This window comes from Contarinia nasturtii, unplaced genomic scaffold (genome assembly GCF_009176525.2).
Source record: "Contarinia nasturtii isolate CC-2019 unplaced genomic scaffold, AAFC_CNas_1.1 Cnas_scaffold_4311, whole genome shotgun sequence".
Lineage (NCBI taxonomy): Eukaryota > Metazoa > Arthropoda > Insecta > Diptera > Cecidomyiidae > Contarinia > Contarinia nasturtii.
In genome coordinates this window covers 1707468-1732719 of record NW_022201606.1, presented here as the reverse complement: position 1 = coordinate 1732719, position 25252 = coordinate 1707468, and the positions used below count along the sequence as shown (strand labels likewise).

The 25252-nt window shown below is 34.0% G+C and overlaps 1 protein-coding gene across 6 annotated transcripts in view; it reads right to left on the bottom strand.

Annotated features, from left to right (window-relative positions):
* LOC116350572 (amyloid beta A4 precursor protein-binding family B member 1-interacting protein) overlaps positions 1 to 25252 on the bottom strand; it is a 42164-nt gene that overhangs the window by 7788 nt on the left and 9124 nt on the right. For 4 of the 6 annotated variants that reach the window (XM_031782398.1, XM_031782400.1, XM_031782397.1 and 1 more), the window contains one exon: positions 20381 to 20536. In XM_031782398.1, coding sequence (XP_031638258.1) covers positions 20381 to 20509 — 129 coding nt within the window. In that variant the 5' untranslated portion in view covers positions 20510 to 20536. Of the gene's footprint in view, positions 1 to 956; positions 976 to 11178; positions 12489 to 20380; positions 20537 to 25252 lie in introns of those variants that run through there. The other 2 variants (XM_031782401.1, XM_031782407.1) reach the window with 2 other exon arrangements.

Sequence of the window (25252 nt, the reverse complement as noted above, 5' to 3'; positions counted from 1 at the left end):
CAACAGCGTACAACGTTCTATTGCATCATGAGAGCGTGAGCACGTGTCGCATTTGCTAATGCATTGACGAACGCTTAGGCTAAAAACTAAATCATTTGGAACCGTAAATTTTGTTCATTCAATACAAATTGAAACGCACGACAAAGAAAGAGGAAAAAAAAACAGAAAGGAGATAGGAAAAAACTACAAAATTTTGTAGTTGCACAAACACAAAAAGAGTCAGTTGGCAACGACACATGCACTTTATTGCCGTCGTTCACAATCCAAAATAGAATCAGCACGAAGTGAATATAAATAGCGTTTTCTTCATTGGAGATCCCATGGCGACTTTCCTATTAAAAAAGTCTCTCTCTGCCTTTTCTTTTCCCATTTTTAAACAATTCACCAAACAATTGTTTGGTTTAAAGCCGTTCACCTTTTTTATGGTTTGAGTTTTATGTTTATTTTGAACTATTGGAAACGGTTTTTGTTAAGGAATTTACAAATCAAGATGAATGAATTGTTTTTCACTGCGTAATAAAATGAGATTAAACTGAACTCGGATTGCTCTCGGTAATAATTGAAATTGGTATATTGAATTAAACCTTTCTTTGAGAAAAAAACAATTCGTTATTTTAAATTTAATGAATATCATTAAATTATTTCTCTTTTTATTATTGGAATTCACTTTGTGCTTAGGCACAACGATTTAGAGCTATATGTCTTGGCTCATGCTTTCATTCACAGCACTGTATTTATCCTTTTTTCCCTCTGTTTGTATACAAACACAAGAGGCCACATTGTCTCGACCAATCACTTCAAAAAATACTATAATAATAACCACTCTAGTTCACATAGCAAAACACACAATTGGAATCGATCTCGGTTCGTTACTGCACCAAAGACATACGCAACCTAAGCAATGGCACAAAAATGAATAATTTCATTTTATTATAGTCCTTTTTATACACACTCACACTAATTCGCTCTGATTCACGAGCAAAACAGCTCTCTTTCGCTCAGTCTCTCTTGCAGCCCATCAAATCATTTGGCATTGTGCAAGTGTTTGTACGAAAATAGCAAATGAAACAAGTATGTTACACACGCATGTGGAAATTTGGTCGGGATTACTTGGGCATCACGTAAAACGGCAACAACGATTTTGAATGAAATCACGCTGTGTGAATGTTCTGCGTGTCGCTGAACTTCAAATGATGTTGTGAAATTGAGCAGCGAGGAAACGTTTTACGAAGGGGAATTTTGATGAGAGCACACAGCACATGCATACATACATAAATTGAGAGTGAGATTATTGAGAGTATAATTCGCACTCCGCTTGATATCATAGAGGCAGCAGGAAAAGAGAAAAACATATATGCATTGTCCTTCCGCAGTTTGAACGCATTGTACCGCATTCCGAATGGGAAAATGTCGCATTGAATGCCAACAGCATATAACTTCTATTGCCTAGCGTCATGACTTCTTTTTTTGCAAACATTCTGTATGTATCGTAAACGGTCAGTCTATCATAGTAGTCAACGGCATTTTTACTCCATTCTATTTGCTTTACTATCGGTATATTCTGCACAGCCATTCAATCGGTGGATTGGTGGTGGAAAGACTGAAAAAATTACGGTAGCGTAATGAAAACGTAGTATTATGTTGCTGTTATTATTGTTGTTGTAATTGAACGTGTGTTGCTCACTAAACAAAAGTTCCTGTACAGACTCATTCAATGGATTGCGCATGGGGCGTGCAAACTGAAATAGTACTTCAGTAAAAACACAGCATTATTTCGACTTGTTGTTCCTATATATAGGATTTTCCATGAACGCGACCCACGTTTAACAGCGAACTGAATTTTTTCTCTTTGAAGTTACAAGTTTATGGTGAAGTGCTCGAGCCATATACCACAAACAGACAACGCACTAAATTTAATAGACAAGATAGGAAGGAAGTTTTTCGTAAGAGCGCAAAAATGCATTTTCAATTTTTGAGAAGAATTTCTGGATTTCTGGAAAGTATACTTAAGAATGTGGAATTTATTTTAGACTTTTACAATTATTCAAAGAAACCATCTCATAATGTAACGTTACTTTATGGGCAAAATAAATGTGTTGTTTTAATGGATGAAAAAAAAGATAGACAGAGATGGAGTGAAAAATGGTACAAAACATGCATTCGCTCATTAAGTCGTAAGTATGGCGTGAAAACATATTTGAGATAAAACAGGTGCATGATTTCAATGGTACGTATATGTTCTAATACTTTGCATTACATCACATCGCATACCAGCAGAACAAGAATTATGAACATATATCCTTTCATTCACCACATGCAAATTAAATTACTGTCCGCTGAACTTGTTTTATCATATGCGGTATTATCGTCCTATTGACGCGTAACGAACCCCGTCTCACATTCATCCATTTTCATGTATGAAAATCATATTATTTCCACAAAAGTAGATCTCGGCCGAGGGCTTGTTGGGTGTTTTTTTTTTTTGCATTCATTAAACACAATCTCTTCGAGCACGCATTAGTCTCATAATCTGCAGTCACCATGCACATGAAAAATTGCGAACTAAAAACTCTTTGCGGGCGGGGTGAACTAAACAATTTTTGTTGTTGGCAGAAAAATGCTAACAATTCCTGAATACGACGAAATATTTACATGACGCTCACCATAGAATTAATGAATCGCATTTCAGCAGTCCATCATATTTATGAATGGCACTATGCGGGTCGAAATCCAATAGATCACACAATGCGATAGCAAGGAAGAAAATAAAAACCCAACAAATTCAATTTAAACACACAATCACATGATATGTTCATGGAGAAAATGGTTGAAATACACACGCACACGCAAAAAGCGTTGTTTTGTTTTGGGATTACGGAATTTCCGTACATTTCGTGTTTGATTGATGTATAGAGACACATTCACTGAACCAGAAGAGAAAAACTACGTAGTGCATGGCGTAATGTGATGGAAAACTTGATAAACATCACTTGGAGCACAAAATTGATTTGTGCTGGCCTGGAGTGGTATGCTCATCGAATCAATTCCAACTTTTTTGTATGCCGAACAACAAGTTTGTTGTTCAATTTAAAGCATTTTTTCGCTGTTTTTTTTTTGTTTGAATTTGTCCACAATACATAATATGCCCTGTCAGTACAAGAACTTCGTACGATTTGTTCAAGTACCAATTCAACTTCGATCAATGTGACGTCATTTTTGTAGAGTAATATGTCGAATAAAAATTGCTTCACGGCGTTTATGAAATAAACTTTGATCGTGGCATTTTTGATTAGTAAAAACTTTTCCCTTCAGAGATAATGACTTTTTCGGGAAGTGTGGTGTGTTCAAGTGCCGTTGAGAAAATCGAATCCAGATATTTTGTGGATGTATGTATAATTGGATGTTCAGCTCCCTGATTTTACCGAAAAGTGAATCTAACCGAAAATTATTGTTGCCTCAGTAACTTCATTAAAAACATTGGTGTGATTTGAAACGTGCACATTTTGAATTGCCATCCAAGTAAACAATAATGCATTAATGAAGGATTGAGGAGATTATTGTATCAACGGCATGGCATGAGAGGGAGAGATGTTGCGAAAGCCAAACGTTTTTGTTGTTACTGCTGTGTTAACGTTGTTGTTGTGTTTCATGTAATTTTGCACGTGTCACATTAAAACCTATGTGTTAGCGTATTGCTTTTAAATAGCCCAGAAAATGGGAATTCCTCCATCCAAGACATTTCAATATAAATTTGCATATTCCTGCAATGTTTGCTTACGGATTTTTTTTCTCTTCCAATATTTACTATGTTTACATCGGCTTGAAACAGATAAGCTCTTTTTCAAACTTTTTCGCATTTGTGTGCAAACGGGAAACATCTTGATCTACAAGCAGCGGGAATAGCTAGGCGTTAATCTGAAAAGTTTTTCATTTGCGGAGCAGAGAAAACAACGCAATGAATCGAATTGTGTGCAGTTTGTATGAGACGCACAAGTGATTGTCGAGAATTTTCTGAAAATCCATTTCGAAAATTAATGACAAAAGAAGGAAATTATGTTGTCGCAAAGGCTGAATATAAGTTGAACACAAACATTTACACATTTATTCAATTAAATAGTTTCTGTTGTTTGAATTCTTCGGCAATATAATTCATTTGTGAGGAAATTTGATCATTTGATGATTCATAGTAGTATTATACTTCTGTCAACCGAATCAATTTAATCAGCTTCGGAACTATGCTATGAGGCATAGAAACGAAAGAGAATTGCATCATAACGCCTTAATCCGTTTGAAGCCGACATATTTGGAAATCGATTTAAAAAAAATAATCAACCAAAAAATAAACTGTCGCAACACTGTCTCTACTACGGTCTATGCACTTTCATATTTTTCAAGCATAAGCCGTGATTATGTGCTGAGGACACTTGAGAAATGTTTTACAGTTGAATAAGTTTGCTTTGTTGAGTCGCTCAACAAAAGGCTTCCTATCTCTCAATTGACGAACTAAATGATTTTCGTTTTATTTAATAAAAGGTTATAATTAGCGGTTCGACACACAATTGAGCGCTCCAATCCATTGCACGAACTCTTCGCTTCTTTTTCAGTCTTTCGAATTTTCTGAATTCAATTGAGTCAGACACACACACAATGTTATAGTTGAAAATAATTTGATATTTGAGTAGGCCTGTACTATGAACCGAGAGGGAAAAAAGGGAAAAAAATATAAAATACAACAATTTTCCATGCTCATATGTTTTGAAATTCCAGTCTTTAAAAAAACTTTTTTCAATAATAATTTCATTTTATGTTTCCCAGTGTAACTGTTTTGAACTGCGTGACGACAAATCATTACATACATTGTTTATTGAGCGGCGAGTCAATACAAGTTTTTGGAAAACATGGAAATAGCTCATTTTGTTATTATTAATGTGTATATTTACTGACTTTGATTTTTATGACAAAAATAACATGAATTTATTTTGTTAAAAATGCAGACTTTTGTCTGCTTCATGCAACAGTTCTTTCATCGATACCCGACGACGACCGAAAAAAATGCGTTATGTTTTAATAGCACACAATAAAAATGGCGATACATTTTTTGTCGGTTATATTTTCATTGAAAATTTAAATTACGCGTATAACATACGCAACACCATCATTATATGAGATGAAAATCGAAAAAAAAACTGCCGCAATCCTAATTGAACGGAACCATTGATTGACCACTGAAAAATGCACGACCTCTCTTTCTGCCCCAATCGTGACCATGCGACGAAGAATGGCTCTGTTCGTCGCTTATGCTATTATATGCGAAATAATGGAACGGAAAAGAAACAAAAGTATTCATCCGATATAACATTATAGTGCCGAATTATTAAATGAAATAAATCATATGCATACACATGTACAAATGCGTTTTTGTAGACGAATGGTTTAGCATATTGCGCGCAGATGGCAAAATTTAATATGCATGCAATTTTATTTAAATAATAATAATAAATACGCTTGAGTTTTGAGATAACACACATTTTTGTATACAACGAAATAATGAATGCGCCAGCAAAAATTCGTCATTGGCCTGTTTTTTCTTCTCTTGCTTTATTTCGTTGTTAAACTCGCCCGTCAATTAAAAACGGTTCTACAAAGCGAAAACAACTGAACAACAAAAAAAATTCAAACGCTGTCGCTATAAAGAGAGGCATCTAAGCGGCTTTAATAAATTGCTTGAAAACGAAACAGCGGCAATGTTTCAAACACAAACATATAACACACTACATTCCAGCCATTCTATTATTATCTTTTGTTCTGTTGAAGTCTAAATTGACCGTGTCTGATATCAGTATAAGACGACGAAAAGTGTGTACATCCATTGCGCAACTGTGCAATCAGTTATGTTCAATTAACGCAGTCACTTTCAAATATGTAATCGAATGTGTTTTGACGGAAAAAATGTCTTCTGAATGTCATTGTGCGGCTTTACATGATTGTAAAACATGAATAGTTCCATGAAATTTCATAAAAACATGCATAGCACATCGCATTTATGCGACGACACAAATGAAAATTGATACGAAAAACATCGATTGAACATAATACATCATAATATTTTCATATAAATCGAATTTAATGATTGATGGGTAGGTGTTTCCATTGGCGGTGACCACATTGGCTCACATCATTTATTCAATCGATGTCAATTCGATTTTTTGTTCGTTTGATATTTGACATTAACAATGAAACGAACTCACATTCATTGTTTTATTCTATTCAGAATGTTATCGCTTACGCATTCATATCCGCTCGACTCATATCGTTGTTTATGTTCACATTGTTTCGTCGAATGAAACGAAAATGAAACGAATTTCAAGGGAAGTTGCTTAATTTATTATGCTTCTAGAAATTTGTAGAAGAATTACAAATAATAAAAAAACAACAATATTTTAGCGAAACCACTTGAAGAGATCAAAGTCTAAATGAGCTGAATCCACATTGAAATTTGTAAATTGGTGCTGGGATAATTGTTTGGCAAATTAAATCGAAATAAAAACACAAACGTCGACCATCCCAAAGAACACATGTTCGAACAAATACTTGACGGAGACCAAACGTTGCACAGAATTTAATTACATTTATATTAAAGCAGTTATGCTACCCGCATAAAAAGGTACTACGTTATGATGCATAAAACATAATTTTTTTTTATCTCTTTAGTCTCAATTTGAAACGGTCTTTTGTTATCACAACGAAATGTTATTGTTTGGACATTATATAAACAACATATAATCATCTTTTGATTGCTTGAGCCTGCCCTCAATTGCTCAATCGAATATGAGATAACAGAAGAACCAGAAATACAGCTAGACCATTTTTCTTTGGTTTTCTTTTCCTTTCCACTTTCGGACCGACCATGACAATACATAAAAATGCAACAATCTTATGTTGTTGACTTAAAATGTTATCTCTATATCAACGATACTTACTCTATTGGCTCCGTTCGTTTTTTTTTTTCATTTTTATGTTGATGTATAAATATTTATGGAATAAATTTCTAAAGAAAATTTAACAGTTTGTCAGACAGTAAACAACAAATTCATACCCTTTTTATGAATAAAGAAAAGAATGTGAGTGTCAGTGAGAAATGCCTGAAAGTGAGCGCTCAATATTCGTGTTCCGTTGTTTGATGGACATAATATTTTTATGACAAGTCCAAGGATTATTGAAAGTACCCGGGACCGTTTTCTATTATATTGCATGTATTCTATTCTGAAGCGCGCACACACACAATCTGTCCCTTCTCAAGAGTGTGCATATGGAATTTTTAAGGAATACGAAAAAGAAATAACACAGAGATGGAAACATAAACAGAACGCAAAACGAAACGCAGATGAAGATTGTGGAAGGAAAGCAACAATAAACAGCAATATTTGCATCCGGTGTAAGTGGATTTTAGTATTCATGTCTTGACTATTCGATGTATTTCCGGTTTTTGTTTCGATTCTTGGCAGCGTCTAGAATGTATTACCAGCGCGTATACATCTTCGCTCCAACGCCATTTATAAATAAATCGCATTTGAAACATGATTTTATTTATAACGAATGTTTCGCATTCACACCGATCATCGCATTCATCGCACAGTAAATAGCAATTTCGTTTGAATCGCGGACTAGCCAAATGTGGTTTTTTCCCTGGAATCGCTATTAATGAACCAGATTACGAAAATAACTTCGATTTTTTTTCGTTTAACAAAAAAAACATGGAAAAAACGCTGATTCATGTTCGAGGCGACAAAAAAGTCGTTGAAAGTACATTTATGTGATGCGGGCGAATGGTAATTTGCAAATGAGCCATTCAGAAGCGAGAAAATAATGTATCGAAATGTATTGGGTCGTTGAAGAAAAAAGAAACACATTTATATATATGCACAATATAACGAAAAGGCGAAGCATGACCAGAAAATATCATTTGGGAATTAACATATTGTTGTCATGATATTCGAGCATGAAAAATCTTAAGTTTATATATATATGTATCGAAATGTCAACGTTCATATAATTTTGTCATCGACACAAACAACAAATAAACGCTTGAATTATAAATTAAAATGCAATATTTCAGAATCATCGTCTCGCTGGCAATCACTTAAACGAACAACAGACACACAGAGAGAAAATGTTCTTTTGCAGTGCCACACTGCGCAGTTAGTCGATTGCAACAGAATAAATAGTGCAATATTCTCTCTCATCAGTGGATTAAAATCTATAAAATAAGCAGCAATCACTAGTTATTATTGTGTTATTTATGTCGGACGTAACGAGGAAAACAATAAATGGGTAACAGCGTTTGCTTTGCACAATGAGCTGAAGTTAAAGAATTTGTTGTTGTTGTTATTGTTGTTGTGTATATTTTTCTATGTGACTATCGAGCGTATGAATTCGTGTCTCTATTTTTTGGGGTAAAGCAAAAGCAAAAGCAATTTGCACGACAATTACGCTTTCCTGGAAAGATCATTCCTTCTTTCTTCTTCTTCGGTTTTTTTTTCTTCTTTTTCTTCAGTTTGTTGTGAATCGTTACGGATAGCAATACGTGATTTTGAGTAGGCGCCTGAGCTTGCAAAAATAAATATGCAAATGGCACATATGTTTGCCGTAGATTTTTGTTGGGTGAACAACGAATGGAAAATGATATTTTCCATGTAAATTCCATTCATTTGGTTCAGACCGTTTTTCGCTCAATTTGTTGTCCTTATTTATCGCCTATTCATTAACGGTCGAATGCTGAAGATATGGCAAAACAAGAAACCAGAACCCGCGATTTTCGTTTCTACTTTTCACATCGCACTTTCTTACACTTACTTAAGTCAATGCGGCAGAGCTTATGTAAATTGCGTCATTAGATAAATGTGTTTACAAATGATTACATTGTTTTGGTTTTCGTTTGGCAATGCACATTTGATTTTGTTTGGGCATTCATTCACGCACAAAATGCGGTGGCAGCCTGATTGCTTTAGACGTAATCACTTGAAATGCCGATTATTCAAAATGGACTAGAAAATGGCTGAAAATTATCAACGCCGGCGAAAAACTGTACATTTTAACCTAAATTCCAAGATACTCAGAAAATTCTTGCAAAGTCGTTTGCATCAATCTTAAAATAAACATTTTCGGAAACATGAATGTGGGATTTTCTAGCGACAAATATACGAAATAGTGATAATCTTGCAGCTATGAATTTTTAAAGGCGCCATTTTGTAGAGTGTCGGACTAAAATCCATTATCTCAACCACAAACTCGCAGTTAATTTCGACGACAATTTTCCAAATTACGTAGACGATGTTTTATGGTGCTCTTCATTTAGCACTTTACCTCATTTAAACTGTGAGGGTGTGAGAGTGCCTAATCAAAATAACTTTTGAAATGTATTTTTAATAAGTTTGCACACTATTAAGGCAATGGAATGCTTTATCATATATACATATGAATGCAATCAACATTTATAATTCAACTTCGTATGAAACGGGGCTTGCACTGTAATCTCTAGTTCATTCGAAGAAAATTGCTGAAAGAATTGTTGAAACGAATCCTTCTTTACGATATACGAATTCGTGTTTAATATGCATTCCAGAGCATTTTGAGTATTTGTTTTGCATGCACATTTCTGTATTAATGCTCATAATCTGAAATTCATATTCTGCATGACAAAAACAACGTCAACAACAAAGAACACAATTTCGAGTAATAAAATTGAAAGAGCGCACTAAAGATATTACGCATGATAGAGCATATATGCGTCGAATTTAATTTTAATTCTTACCGTCGTCATACAAAGTAACGAATAGTTCGTAGATCAAAACGACAGAGGAAGAAAAAAAAACTGCAGTATGCATGAAGTTCAATGTGAAACCAGCGACCAAAATACAATTAAAATTAAAATACGAAAACGTTCTTTTGTAAAGTATGAATGTGATTGTGCGCAGTCCATGTTGCTATTGTTTCGATTCTCGGTCTAAGGCTGAATGTACTGACCGGTTGCGTTTTCATTTTGTACAATAGTCGTTAGTTGCATATGAATTAAGAATATGTATGAAAAAAATGCTAAATTAGTTTTCGGCTTGGGTTTGAGCATGAGAACTAATCCTGGCCATTTATTTAATTCTGAATTTTTTTGTTTCTCTTGAAAACAACAGGAACTTGGAAACATTTTTTTTTCTTCTTTTTTGATTTACTTTCTTGGTTTCTTTTATTAAATTTATGGTTCAGAGTCTCTTATAATGTTCATGATGTTACCTGATGCAGAACGGAGACGCTTTATCGTTCATCAAAAAAAAAAAAAAACTGTCGTAAAATGTTACAAATGGTCAGTGTCTATGTAATTTATCAACATTGTCGATCTTTCTTATGTAAACAGGTAATTTTTTTTCTTTTTCTATGTTCTAACGAACGCAATTTTCGTGCGAAACATTTACGAACGAAAGTTTATTGTTTCGGTAATGAAATTATCACTTTTGTATTCGATTTGTTCCCATTGTATATTTTATATGCGGTTCAAAGTCATGTCGTGGCTTTGATTTTAACGTTGTAAACGTGCTATTTGCAGGGCACACAAATGCGGGAACATGTGCGAGTGAGCGCGCCAGCGAGCGAACGAATGAACGCGCATGCAATGAGATCTGATAGTAATAATCGTAATTAGAGACGCACGATAATGGTCCATGACATAAATAATTCCCAATTTACATATTTCTTTTCTATCTTTTATAATGATACCAACTGCAATCGCGTCTTATTTAACCATTTGAAATATGCGAAAGTTATGAACTCAATTCAAAAGAATCATACATTTAAAATGACTTAAGAGACACCATATTTTCTAGTTGAAGTGATTACTTGATTGAGTGTAGGCTTACGTGGGTCAAATTGGAAAAGTTTGATTGGCTTCAAAAAATAGAGGTAAATCAACGTCACTAATGCATTAGGCAAGCTTTCATTTGATGGGAAATTACATTTATTTGGATCAATTGATGTCGTGCATAAAAGATTTATCTGTGATTAGTTAGCGGTTTTGAATAGACACGAAACCGCAGACTCATTTTGATATGGACGCACAAGAAATAAACGCCAACATAAAGCATATATATATGAATTTTGATCGAATTTTGGGATATATAGTTGAATGCTTACCGATTCATCTGAATACATTGATGAAGAATCATAATCCGAATAATCCATTTTTCCCAGAACCATGTTTGTTCATGCAATCCATTTAGAATTGCTCACGTTTTAATGAAATCAAATCTGTGCGATGATAGTATGCATAGAAATGATCCAAAAATTAATTGAAATATATTCGTAAAGCCGCAATGTTTGGACTTCAATTTAAATTGCTTTGTAGACCGGTTTAGTTTTTTTTTCGCAGTCTATGTCATCGTTGTTGTCGTTGTCGTCAATATTCAAAGTTCATATCTTGTTGTGGTTTTTGGTCGATTTTCGGTGTGGTCGGTATATTTTACTGGGGCGAAAATTTTACGTAAGTTTACAGTTTTGCAAATTATCGTTATTGTTTACAAACTTCTATTTTTAGAATAAATTAGTTGAACGTGCGATATTCCAATGTAGATGAGGTATATAAATGTTTTCTTATTTTATTTAGTTTTGCAATTCAAAACATTTACATTCAATGTCACATTTGTATGGCAGTCCTTACACCGCGGAGATTGAGCGATGTATTAAATTAATTTTGTAAAAATGTTTTGAGTTCAATAAACATAAACAAAACTGTCCACTTCTTTTGAAAATAAAATAAAATGTAACATTTGCGTCGTCGATAAAAATCACTCCGAAGAAAATGCACTTAAAACCGGGCAGTAAAAGGAAAAATTCTCGAACACGTTTTAAAATGAAATATTCTGTTCCATCCAATTTAGTCGCATGAATTTCTTCGTGTTTTTTTTTCTCTTTCTCTCCGTTCCTTTATATTCGCGTCTTTTTTTCCCATTTATCTTACAAGTCTTGTTGATTTTTCTTAGTTTGGGTCGTCGCCTTGCACTCGCTTATAGTTCGAATATGAGATAAATTTAAATATTAAAGCCAACGCATACACGCACAACGAACCAACGATGAAGACAGAAAAAAAACAACTAAATGAAAAACGATACAAATTTATTAACGCGACTGCAGACACTCTTCGTTTAATTTAAACAACGTACAGCGTACACGAAACAAATCGAAAATATCAAAATTCATGTGAATACAAACACTCACAAATGCACACACTCATAAGTAGACGCACATACAATCACAACACGTCGACTCGGTTCGTCGTATAAACTTGTTTTGAAAACCGTGTGTGGATTGCTGTTATTGTGAAATCAAATATGTAACTAACAACAGAACCAATACTCCCAAAATAGTTTCTTTTTTCTCTCTTAAATATTGGAATAAAAAAAAAATAATGTATACGATACAGAAATAAACGCGACTGTACGGTTCGGGCGGACTGTATCGACTGAATAATTCAGTGCTTTGTTTGTGCAATGGTGCAATGGGACGAAGAACCTATGTTGTATGTGCCCGAGAGTCGATCATGTGTACGGCAGCAACGCAAGTTTATAGCAGTGTGCACGCGTGTGTCGTTGCCGTTGTCGTATGTGAACGACGCTGATCCTGTTGCGTTTGTGTGGGTTCGCTCTGACGATATTGGAAAATATATATTTTAGATATTCAACTATGCTAACGTTGGTCGACCGCATGTTTTCTTGTTTCGCCGTTGTCACGTCGCTACAATTCTGATACGTACACATATTAAATCGCGATTGAATGGATAGAAGAGAGAAAAGACAAACTGCTAGAATTTTGAACGCTTCAGCATTAAATGTGCGTCGCGTATATATGTGAATTATTGCTGCTCGCAACATATATATACATGGCCGTATGAACCGAACGTTTTGATGACTCATTCGTTTGATGGCGACCAAATAACAATCAATATTAAAATGCACATCAAATAAAATAGGCGGACAAAACATATATGTGCGTGAAATGTTCGCTTGTTTTCGAATGGTTCTCTTTCTCTCGGTTCTCCGTGGTGTCTCTTTTTTTATTGATTGGGAACCTCTCTGTGCATCTATCATTTCACATATCATAAACAGTCTCAAATAATACCGTTTACTATTTTTGGAATGATCACGATGAAGTTGTGTTATTCGTGTTATTTTTTTATTATTCAAAGTCATCAGCACATGTTTATGATGCATTTAACGTGTTTTGTTAAAGCAATGCGGACCATCCCGGTGGCGTTTTTTCTCTTTGGCATTCTCCATTTAATTTCGTTTCTTGTTTTTCTTTTTAGAAAAAGTTGTCAAAATCTCTCTTCTTTCACGTTGTGATTAGCTTTGATTGTTCACATTTTATACTAAGTAGATAATACCTGGTTTCGTAATAATATGCCATATTTGGATTTAAAATTTCAAACTTGACTTAGCACTTTGCGGACAATGCTCCGGTGCATGTGTGTGTGTGTGTGCAAAAGGGCATAAAGCAATAACAGTACCATCAAACCGAATATAGTGGATTTAAATCGAAACAAATGTGCTGTAAACGTATGGTTTATATTGTACTGCAGTCACATATTCATTTTGAATGCTTCAGGGTGAGTTAGCATCCACTAGGAAGGCGGAAAGCGTGTAATGCAATTATTACCATCTCTCGCTACCATCGAATACGATATATCTAAAAGCATCCAGTGGCATGGCTGCAGACCTCAGATGCTTATCCAACCAACTATTATTATTGTTACAAATGTTCATAGAATTTTCTCTTGTTACTCAAACCGGCATCCCCATTAAAAAGTGAACTTGTGCCTTGCTTAAAACTGCACTATGATTGCATACGAGACAGAGAGAGAGAGAGAAGAAGGAAAAGCAGTCAGAAAAATTCCTCATCCGAAAAAAAGAGAAGTGCTCAAACTGGTAAAACATAGGGTATTGTTATTTTCTGAAAACTTTTCATTGTTTGCATCAAATGAGATCCGTTCATTTCTGGTATTTTTATTATTTCGATAAAAATTTGCTTGGCTATATCGGATATACACAGTCTATGCATTGAACTCCAATTGGAAAACTTTTACGATGCAATTATTAGTTCACGAGATACCGCTCAGAATTCTAATAGCCTTCGATGAATGAAATAGAGTATGGGTATCGCGGTTCGGTAGCATACTACATTTTTCACTATAAAATGAAACTTTATCGATTTGATGCAATACCATGTTCATTTTATATTAAAAAAAAATAAACTTTCCACATTAAAAGGTCATTGATTTTTTCTCTCGCTCATCTCCACTATCAAGATGTTTCGAGCATTGAATTTCTTTCTCCACCGACTTAAGGTATACGTTTATAATGCGTAAACGAACAACGAATAGATAACAAACAAAATCCGTGATTCGAAGTAACATTGCTCCGGAAAATGACTCATTTTCGCAATCATCTCTCATCATCATCATAGACAATTGAGATATACATATTTTCTTTTGGCAAATATTATAGATGGGCAACTGACTCATAATTATCTATTAGAAATTGTGTATTTTGTGCGACCACACTTTAATACTTTGTTAAACACAAATGGCAACATTATGGCGAAAACTTTATTTCAGAGACGAAAAAAAAATGATGATGCACTTTAAAAGTTTCGCAAAAGCAATAAATTGTCGCCGATGGGCGATGGAGGGTGGAAAAAGTTTATTGAATTGAATGTTTTTCGCTTGTTTGGCGACCACCTGAAGGGAAAATAAAATTGTCCCTCGAGTGAATATGATTTGTTGGGTCACACGCCCAGTGTTAGTTGGTCGTTACTTTTTTCCAATCAATGTTTGATTAGATGAAATTCTTTGGTAACTGCCAAACACAATGGCATCTATCAAATAAATGCTGAAATGTGTATAGGATGTGTGTGCGCTTGTGTGCAAAAACTTTCAAAAAAACATTGTATACAAATGAACTCGAAAAGAAAACACAAGTTAATGAGTTTATCCTTGAAGCGAGCCAGTTGTATCTTCCATTTGTTTTTGTTTACACGATTGGCTGAGTCTAATATGAGTGAATCTGCATAAGTTTACCATTACCCGCAGATATTGTTTTTTATGGTGGTAGTATGTTTGTCTTTAATTCGCGTTTCTTTTTTTTTATTGATACCATTAAGGTGGAAAAGTCAAGAAATTTTATAAATCAAAATGCGGCAACGTAGATATCCAGACACAATTAAAGTATATCCAAGTCATAAATAAGCTGATAAAACAGCTATAGAAACCAAGTGAGAACAAAAATACACCTTTCTGTTTATTTAATTTAAACGAAAAGTGAATAGTAGTTTATTGGTGGAAAAAGCGAGCACATGGACAAAATAAAATCGAAGCGAAACGAAACGAAATAAAAAAAACAACAACGAGCAGGTGGCACGCGACGAACTCTCAACACACAAATTTGTGTTTTTTTTTCTTTCTTTCTTCATGCAGGTTACGTATTTTTTTTCTATTCGTTCGATCATTTTTTCTGTTGTTCTTTAAGTTGATTCTTTTTCAGATTTCAATACGTCCCTTCCAATTGTTTCTCCTTCTCCTCTGTTTTCATGTCTCTGTCTGTTTATCGTTTCGTTATTATTATTATTATTATTCCTGAACAGTTGCATCAGCCCATAAAGCGAGTGAAAAAGAAAATAGCATGACAAGACATTCGGTTTTCTGTACGAACAATATAATAAAATGAAATGCAACTAACTATAATGTACCATAAAGGACATAACCAAACAGATTGTTTTTTTACGGTAAGTTAAGCGAAAATGAAAAAGGACCATGTAAAATCTTTCTGGTTGAAAGTAAACATAAGTCAAGGCATGTTCATGTGTCCGAAATGTGTGTAATGAAGAAATGTACGACCGCACAATATCCAAAATAAATTGAACAGCTGGAACCAATTTCATTTTGATGATCGGCAACACACAATTGGCCTACGTATCTCTATTGTGTATTAAGCCAATTTTTTTTTCTCTTCGCAACTCGAATATATAGCCCTATAATATATAAACGATATGTGTATTGAATTACGCACTTTAATAATAATAATATAATATGGCTGCCCCGTGAAGATATCATTAGGCTTCTATTTTTCTGGATAGTAAATATAGAAAAAATGAGTCTACGATACATGAGTCTAATGTTTTCCATTAAAACAAGAACAAAACCCAGAAGCAACAAAAAGATCAATTTCATAGTTGCATGGAGATCCTATTTTCATGAGTCACATAAATAACAACGACAAACATGTGCCACGTTTTAATACACGCAATGCATAAATTACGAGGCCACAATTCGAATGTTCACTCCTTAAATTTAAATTAAATGATATAAAAAAAAGACAACAACCACATTCGAGTGTTGTATTCTCTTCATCAAATTTGTGCCTTTTTCACAAGTTTGCGTTCAAACTACTCATTAAATATCATTAAACGTTGTAGCCGAGCGTAATATAATTGATAAAAGCGGATAAAATGAAAATTATCATTTTTAAACGCGATAAAGTGCACACTTTTCACTTAATCAAAGTGTGTGCTACAATCAAGATCACGCTTTTATAACCAGCACCATGTAAATTACGAATATTCAAGAAAGCAAGACGCACGTGGCTTAAAATCCATGGTAAATGTGAAACACACAAAAACTACGTCATGATTTTGTTTCGGATTGCAAAAATCCCGATAAAAATGCAGACGACAGAAGGTAAAACGAAGATTGTGAATAAGAAAATGCACGATAAAGAGCAGGTGAAGCTGAATTTTCTAATATCTAACGCCTTCTGAATACACATTTATATATATAAATTTTGAAAAGTACAACTGGAGATGACATCAATTGAAAATATGGTCTCGCATACATATGCTTTTTTTCTATTCATTTCCTTTTGGTTTGTTTTGTCGCTGGGCCTATTCTAATATTTAATTCATAGTGCACACCATCATAGTCAACATGTGTCAAATGTTCAACATAAATGTATGTATAGCATCGTTTGGGCAACACTCCAAAAATGGTAGAATTACTCTCTAATTTTCGTTTCGAGTAGTTCGGTTCATTATGTGTATGTTTGCTATTGTGCTCCTGCCGAGCGAACAAAAAATACTCGATTTCATCTGCATCTTGATCGTTTCGTTTCCTATAGTTTGCCATGTCTGTCGTCTCCTTATTGTATTTATTTTCCTTTTTTTTCTTCGATTCTACTTGGCTCATGATTTTCTTATTCGGGATTTGTCTTCGCCTTTTCACTTGATGCCTGTAACGAAACAGACGGCGAACAAACGGAGAAACAAAATAAAACGAATAAAAATCTTGATTCTTTGTCAATACATAAATGCAAAAACTGGAACATCTGTGTTGAATTTTTATTCTGCCAACCAGCAAGGGACTTCTTGTGCGCAAATGAGATGATTTCATGTTATCATATATAATTTTTTGTGTGTGTAACTTTTCAACATGATATTTTTTCGCTTCTCTAATGAGCGTTTGATTAACTGCGATAAAGTTGATAGTTCAATTAAAATACCCAAAAAAATTCTCTTCAATTAACTAAGCATGTGGTAAAATTGAAGCCATAGAGCGATGTAATCAGAAGGGGGGACTTCCCATTAGTTTTTTTTTATATTATCGGAAAACAAGAAGAACTTAATTCTTTTTTGTCCAATTTCTGTCTGGCGGTATACTTTTATTAATTTGGTAAGCGCATTCAAAATTACCGACCAAAAAACGAAAACTTGACGCGCGTGCTAATGATTAAGAAAAAAACGAGTTGGGCTCAACGAACTTTAATTCGGTGTCTATTTTAATTTTCTCGATTTGAATTGTGTAGCAGCAAACGCAATCTTATCTTTGTTTTGCATTTGATTTTAACTGTGAGCATGAACAAAATGCTCAGTCATTTTCAACTTACGAGTAATACATTTGACCATATATGCAGATTAATGCATCCGTTTACTTTTTCATTTATCAATACAAAACAGATGTGCATATGTGTATTGTATTGAACAGTTTTGGCATGAACGCGCATTTTTCGTGACTGCTTGCTCTTTCGAACTCACAATTTAAAGATGACATTACATTAAAAATAGATTCAAGTTTCATGATGTTTGTATTTCGAGTCTTGCAAAGTTTTCAGGCCGGTCTCTCTTTCTCTCTGCGTTGCTGAGCGCGATACATCCATGGAATTTAAATTATATGCATCATAGGCATCTTGTTTTGAAATATGGCGTGAACCCATCCAAGTACAAGACATTATGGCTCGTTAGCATATTTTGGAGCAAACAGCACACATCGAATGTATCTCAAAGTTATAAAAACAAAAAAAAACCAATTTTAAGATGAAAGAAATAACTCAACATATGTTTTAACTTATGCAATACGCATTGCAGCAGCACAGTTTTGCCCGAAAACAGATTTCTTGCAAATGTGTTTGCAACAAAGTGATAAAATGCACATTTTCGGGAAATTGATTTCTTTTATGCAGAAAACAACAATACATTGTCAAATGGCTTCAGCAGAAGATTTCAAAAAACAATTTCTTTTTCAGTTCCATCTGTTTTCAATGACCATTTTATCCTTTGTCTTGTCTCTTTGTTTCCCCATCTCGTTTTTTGTCGCGCGAATCGATTTTCTTACAGTGTCATCTTACATTCTGTTACTTTGTATTCAAATAAAGTTCGTAAAAATGTGTATGTATGCTAATATCTACTTTTTTTATACTATATGGAATGTGTGCTAAATTATTTTTTTAAAAAGTGGATAATAAAAATACATCATAGGTGTCATTATACTGCTTACAACGCGACCATGAACTTTCTGAATGCAAATCAAAATACAGTTTTGTTTCAATAAAATATGAGAAAAAAAAGAGTCATGCATTTGATAACCCAATAAAATGTCACCGTGATTAAGCTGCGATGTAATGCATAGCGATCGTTGACAATATGTACACGGTTTTGAATGTCGATAGACAATAAATACCAGCAAAATCGCAATCAGACTTTTTTTCAAATTATATAACCTTCACCGAAAAAATCGTTTCGCCGGAACGAATTGAGAAAATGATCATTGAAAATTGGGGACAATGCTAATTATTATTGTCAACTGGCTATTCCAACTTTTTTAATTATACAGAATTTATGAGTATGACAAAATTTTACGAATTTCAGAGTATCAATTCGTGTACAATGTAGTTTCATAGCGCAAATACAAAAGTTATTTAAATGTCAGCTCCGACGACTTCTGAAAACGTAACGAACTGCTCAGTCACTGAGACTCTGACTGACTGCATCAAGGACTGCATGTCCTTGTGAGAAAGTTATAAGACTTTCTCTGTTCGTTTTAACTTAACGCAAATAAATCTTGTTTACTGAATACGATATGATACAAAGTTCAAAGACATTGCAAATTCCAAAAACTCTTCTATGTGTCTATTTTCCTCTTCAACTACTTTGATTTGCATAAATTCTTTATACCATACAAAACGAAGAAATCAAATGCGAAACATCGAAAACTTTAAATTAGAAAAAAATCATTGAGATGTTTTCTTCAAATTAGTAGTTTGTAGTGTTTTTTTGTGAATTTGCTGATGCATGCACAATGTCCATGGCAAGTTTGGATGAAATACAAGACCAAACAATCTTGAAAACTCGTTTCACTCCAATGCAGTGACGACGATCCATAGCAAAGCTGTACTGTTTCTTATTCTATAGAAAAGCCATAATTTAGCATGACAAAAGAAGTACATCCGATTGAACACCTGTGCACACAGCAATGCACAAGACAGTATTTGAATTATACGCTTTTGTAAGTAACAATCGAAAGCGAGACACACAAATGTCAATATCGACGCATTTGTTTGTTGCTGGATTGGCTTTCATTTTGATCGATGGCGTAACATTACCATAATTTTAAGATGCATGTTTACTGAGAGAATCAATTTGTAATGGTAGTCGGTGAAACTACATTTGTTTAACCGATCATTACATAAAAAATGATTAAAATAATATTGTTTCGTTTCTTTTCTTTATTCCTGAATCTTGGGTTGTTGACATTAAGGTACGGTCTCGTTCGACTCTTTTGAGTTGGTGGAAAATCAACAGAAATCGCAACAAAAGAAACTCCTCGGGGTTTATTTTTTCTTCTTCTTTATAAAAAAACAGAATAGAGTTCGGTATAAAAGAATCTTTTATGGTACATCCTAATGAAATTTATTTCAAAGCGACAACACAAATAAAAATAAATGGCATCGTTTATACTTGGCTTATTCTCCACCAAGAGTCTATAAATGCGTAATTAATAATTTCAGTGAAAACTTACTCCAATTAGATTTTCTAGTTCCCCGAGCCATTCGTTCAACAGTTTATCCGGATCATCGGTTAAATTGATTTCTCGCTTTTTCTGTGGATGCCGTTGCGGCGATGTTATTGTGGCTGTCACAGACGACATGATTTAATAGAATGATCTCTGTTATCCCTGGAAAAATATAAGAAAAATAAATGTATTTTTAATAAGTTTTGGATGCATCGAATCAATTTAAAGTGTAGCTCAAATGAATTGACCCGATTCTTTCCTCTTCTTTAAAAAGAAATAAGTTCCGTGAACAGCAGGCGTAGCCGCCTGGACGCACCAATGAATTAACCACTCGAATGGACCGAAAGAAAAACTGTTAATGCACGCGCGGAGGTGGATCTGGTTTTTTAAGTGCTGTGTGTATAAATATTTCGATGTATATATGCAGTAAAATGTCATGTTTTATAGCTTTCAAATTGGATTTTCAGCACGAGGTATGGAGTGGAAGAAAAAAAACCATCCGTTTTCAATTTACGTCGGTTACCTGTACAAATACGGCAAATTGATATCTCGGTGTGTGTGGCATTTTTTTTCGTGTCGTAAATAATTCCGACAATGATTCAAGTCCACAAAAACAAGATGTTTTGTATTTCTTTCCAGAAAAATATTTTTCTTGATAATTGAATTCAATCAGCGTTATTACATCGTTGTGTATATTTCCAATCAACTAAATCGATCACTTGTTGACGTATTTTTTCTTCTTTTTTTTGCAGGAATGACCTATAAACCTTTTGAAATGGGCGATGAATTCCCGATCATTGATAATGCGTAATTGTTTATTCAATCATGAGCAAAGTGATTGAACATTACCGACAATTGAATGTTAGACTTGGCGGATCTGATGAAAGGTCGCGCATCGTAAAAACTATACTCAAAGTCAACGGTTTCTATTGATTCCCACTTACAGCACACTATTTATGAGATTACGAAGAATGTTAAACCTTTTATTAGTTCAATAAATTATCATCGGTTCAAATCTCAAATCAACGTTACTCTCCAACCGAAATCAACTGACGAAAACATAAACGAAATAAGTAGTGGCATTCGCTTTCTCAGTCGCTGCATGTTTGTTATTCGATCCGAAAGCATTCAACTCTATGATTTATAACTAAACGACGATGCGAAAGCGTAACAAGCAATAAGTTACAGAGCAATGAAAACGAGTTTCTTAAAGGAACGGTTCAAATTCAATTTTCTAGAATCAATGTCGACACCGTTGAAAGCGCAAATTTGCGCAAATAAATCCATGTGAAATGAGAAAATTAATTTCAGCACGTGGCCAAATGGTATGGGCTGGCGCTTTTATGAAGTCGTCACAGGAAAAAGTGAAAATGAAATTACTTTCACTATTATATGTTGAACATGCAACCAATTGTTGGTGTGTGTGGATGTGATACAATTAAAACGTATCATAGACTTTCTGCATAAACATTATAGATTTGACTTTACTTTCGGTTCGCCGCCTGCTATATACAGTACACACTGGAAGTGTATGACAAACAATAAAATAGAAAGAGATTTTGATATTAAGATATGGTTGGACACAGCATACACACATCGGGGAGATCATTAATGTTAAACTCAAATGCGAGCCTCAAAGGAAATCAAATCAATGAATCACAGTCACATGTATATACATATTTGATATGGATGGCAATAGCCACAGTTCGAATGTCATTCGTTGAGATAAAGTGGTCATATATTGTGACTACCGACAGTCCGACACACACACACATAATCTCGGTTTTATTGATTTATTTGAAAACATTTTCGCTGCAGGAAAAACTCGCATGCGATATAGATTAAAAGTCATTTGATTGGAAATGGTTTTTGAGCTATGGTGTATCGATTAGTAATAAAAACCCTAAATAAACTCATTTCTTCAAACCGAATGGATTAGTTTTCCTATTCTGTTTTAGAATAGAAATATAACATTGAAATGAATTAGATCTGTTTAAAGCCACACAATGAACTAAGTTGTAAGAAAAGCATATTTGCGGTTGAAGTAAGTGTTAAATCTACATTGCAGTTAAGTTAAACCATTCGTGTGTGTGCGCGCGTCTGTGGATTGCACTGATGACTTTGTGTCAATGCATCAATATACCGAATGGTATTAAGATTTTCAAATTCATCGCGGAAACATGTTATTCACAGGAATAAACGTTACAGCTGCAAATGACAAGCATTTGTCATTCACACATCCAGCACCAAAATATACAAACATACATATATTGAATGTTGATTTTGAACGTGCGCATCATACCGCATCTGAGCTTGTTTCTTGTCGTTCGAAGCCGATTCGCTTAAATAAATCCAATGTTTACCTTTGTAATAGCGAATGCATCTGTGAAATGTTAAATAAAGATAAATAGTCTGCAAGAATGTGGGTTCTGTTGTGCGGATAGACAAGTGAAACATGAAATTGACAAGAGAAATGCGCATCACAAAAACGCATTTATTCTGAGGAACTTTGTCAGCAGATCCAACTCGAACATGCATTTATTTTCATTCGAGATGAATGTAAATAAAATTCGAAAAAAAACTAAAGTGACAGGTAACATCTAGACAATCATCGCTATATATTTGTTGGCGTCTTCGTTCCTTCGACATAACATTTTATGAGCTAAACGTGTGCTTTTTAAGTGCATCTTCTTGCAATGTAACAACGTCAATACACAGCACACACTTATGCACACATCAACACAGGCAAATAACGAAGTGCTGTACAGCAACGTGCAAAAGAGCAATCTTCAATATAAAAAAAACCATTCGGTTTCAATCCATTTGCGTTACATGTTCGCAATTATTCTCAATCATATTAAATGACAAGAAAAAGCTAACCGATTCCGGTTCGCTACCAGCGTTACTGTTTGCTGAATTCATTACGAAAACTTTTCTACAACCGTGAATATCATATTTGCACAGACATTTTGTGAGATATGCTCACAGAATGATATCGACAATGGCATTCGACAAAGAATTGTAAATTATCACATAGTTTTCTGCTGTGCAGTTTTCATTGGTGTATTTTTCCCTTTCTGTGACATACATTGTTTCACATTTTTTATTCAATCTGCACTCGAATGGCTTGAAACGACAGATAAGCAAGCATTCAGCTGGAATGATTGTCTTAACATCTCGACCTGAAGCATTCGTAAATTGGCAAATACAATAACGGATTCTCTTGTTCTATTCAAGTTGATTCACATCGATTGCTCAGCAATGCTCACGGTTTTGCATTTGTGAATTATTTGCAATATCGAAATATTCAAATCAAAATAATGCACAAGCATCCCATTAGGAGAAAATACGAAATTTATTGAAACGAAAAATGTGTCAGAAATGTTCGTAAGAGGCAAAGTAATATCTGCAATAATTCATGATAAAAAAGCAATAACAGATAAGATCAAAATAGAAGTAGCGAAAACAGCTCAGAAAGAATCCAGCACTACTAAATTCCCAAAGGGAAATGTAATATGCAACTATTCTGGAGATGAGTCAAACAAATTACTTCTCAACAAAAAACAATAATTGTTAATTCAAAATGGTTTTACCATAAACCAATGTAATGAGATTTGTCGTTTCGTATATTTCACAAACAGGAAGAAGCTTATTTCCTTTAGTTTGATATTTATCTATCTTCTATTTGATTTATTTGCAAAATTTGTGAACTTCTTCGTTTATGCCTTTTGAATTGTGAAAATATAAAACGAAATTGCAATGGAATTTTAATATTTTTACCATTTTCCATGAAAAAATCGATTTCAGAGCTCCGTTTGAAATATGTAAATGCAGAATTCCACAAATTTCATCGGAGAAAATATATTTTTTTTCCAAATGGAGCCAGTTTCAATCAATATAACCAATTCATTCGTTTTTCCATTTTCCTTCATTACAGTTGGCTGTGTTTTTTTTTTCATTATCTCAATTACCAAACAAATTACAGATAATTGAACCGTTTTCATTAATAGCCGTACTGGTCTAGTCCATTTCATCCTCAACATTGTTGAGTCAATACTAATGACAGAAATGCATATAGGGTACCCTACCTGTGTTTTGTATATGGAAAAAAGTGAATGCATAATTTCCAAAATGAAATTCAATTGGTTCTAGATTCCAATAAACAAACATCACATTACGATCAACACCTACGAAAACCAAAGTTGAAGTAAACGGTATTTGCATATAAAAGTTAAAGCTTTGAATAATTTTCCAACAATCTCAAATATCAATCAATTAGAAAAAACAACTCAAACTTTTGACCACTTCAAATAAAAGCTTTAATCAAATCATATAAATGCTACAGAATCCCATTGATTGAAATTGATTTCGTTTTTTTTTCAACGTAAAAGAATTCAGAGCATTTACCATAATTGTGGGCTAAAGGCATGCCATATCGAATTGAATGCTCTTGATGGATGACTTCACTCAATGAAATCAGATAAAAAATGTTTTAACATAACATGTTTTCTCCATATAGAAATGGCGATATACGATGTCTATCAGTTCATATCATTTATCACATAATTAACGGGATTTTTAGTCAATTTTATTCTATTTGCCGACTGGCGCAGAATGTTTTTTTTTATTCATCTCCGATTGGGGAACTTGATGCACGAAAAAAAAAATTGTATATTGTGGATAAAGAGAGCGTTTGTTTCCGTTCCCTCTTTAGGATTATGCTCAATACATTTGTATTGTCATTCCTTGATTTTGAATAATACATGACATTAGTATTTTGTGCGTGTATTCGCCTAACCGTTCGATTATGTATATACTTTACCTATGGAACGTTTTTATCTTCATGACAAAAGTTGTATGGCGTGTTCGTTTTATGGT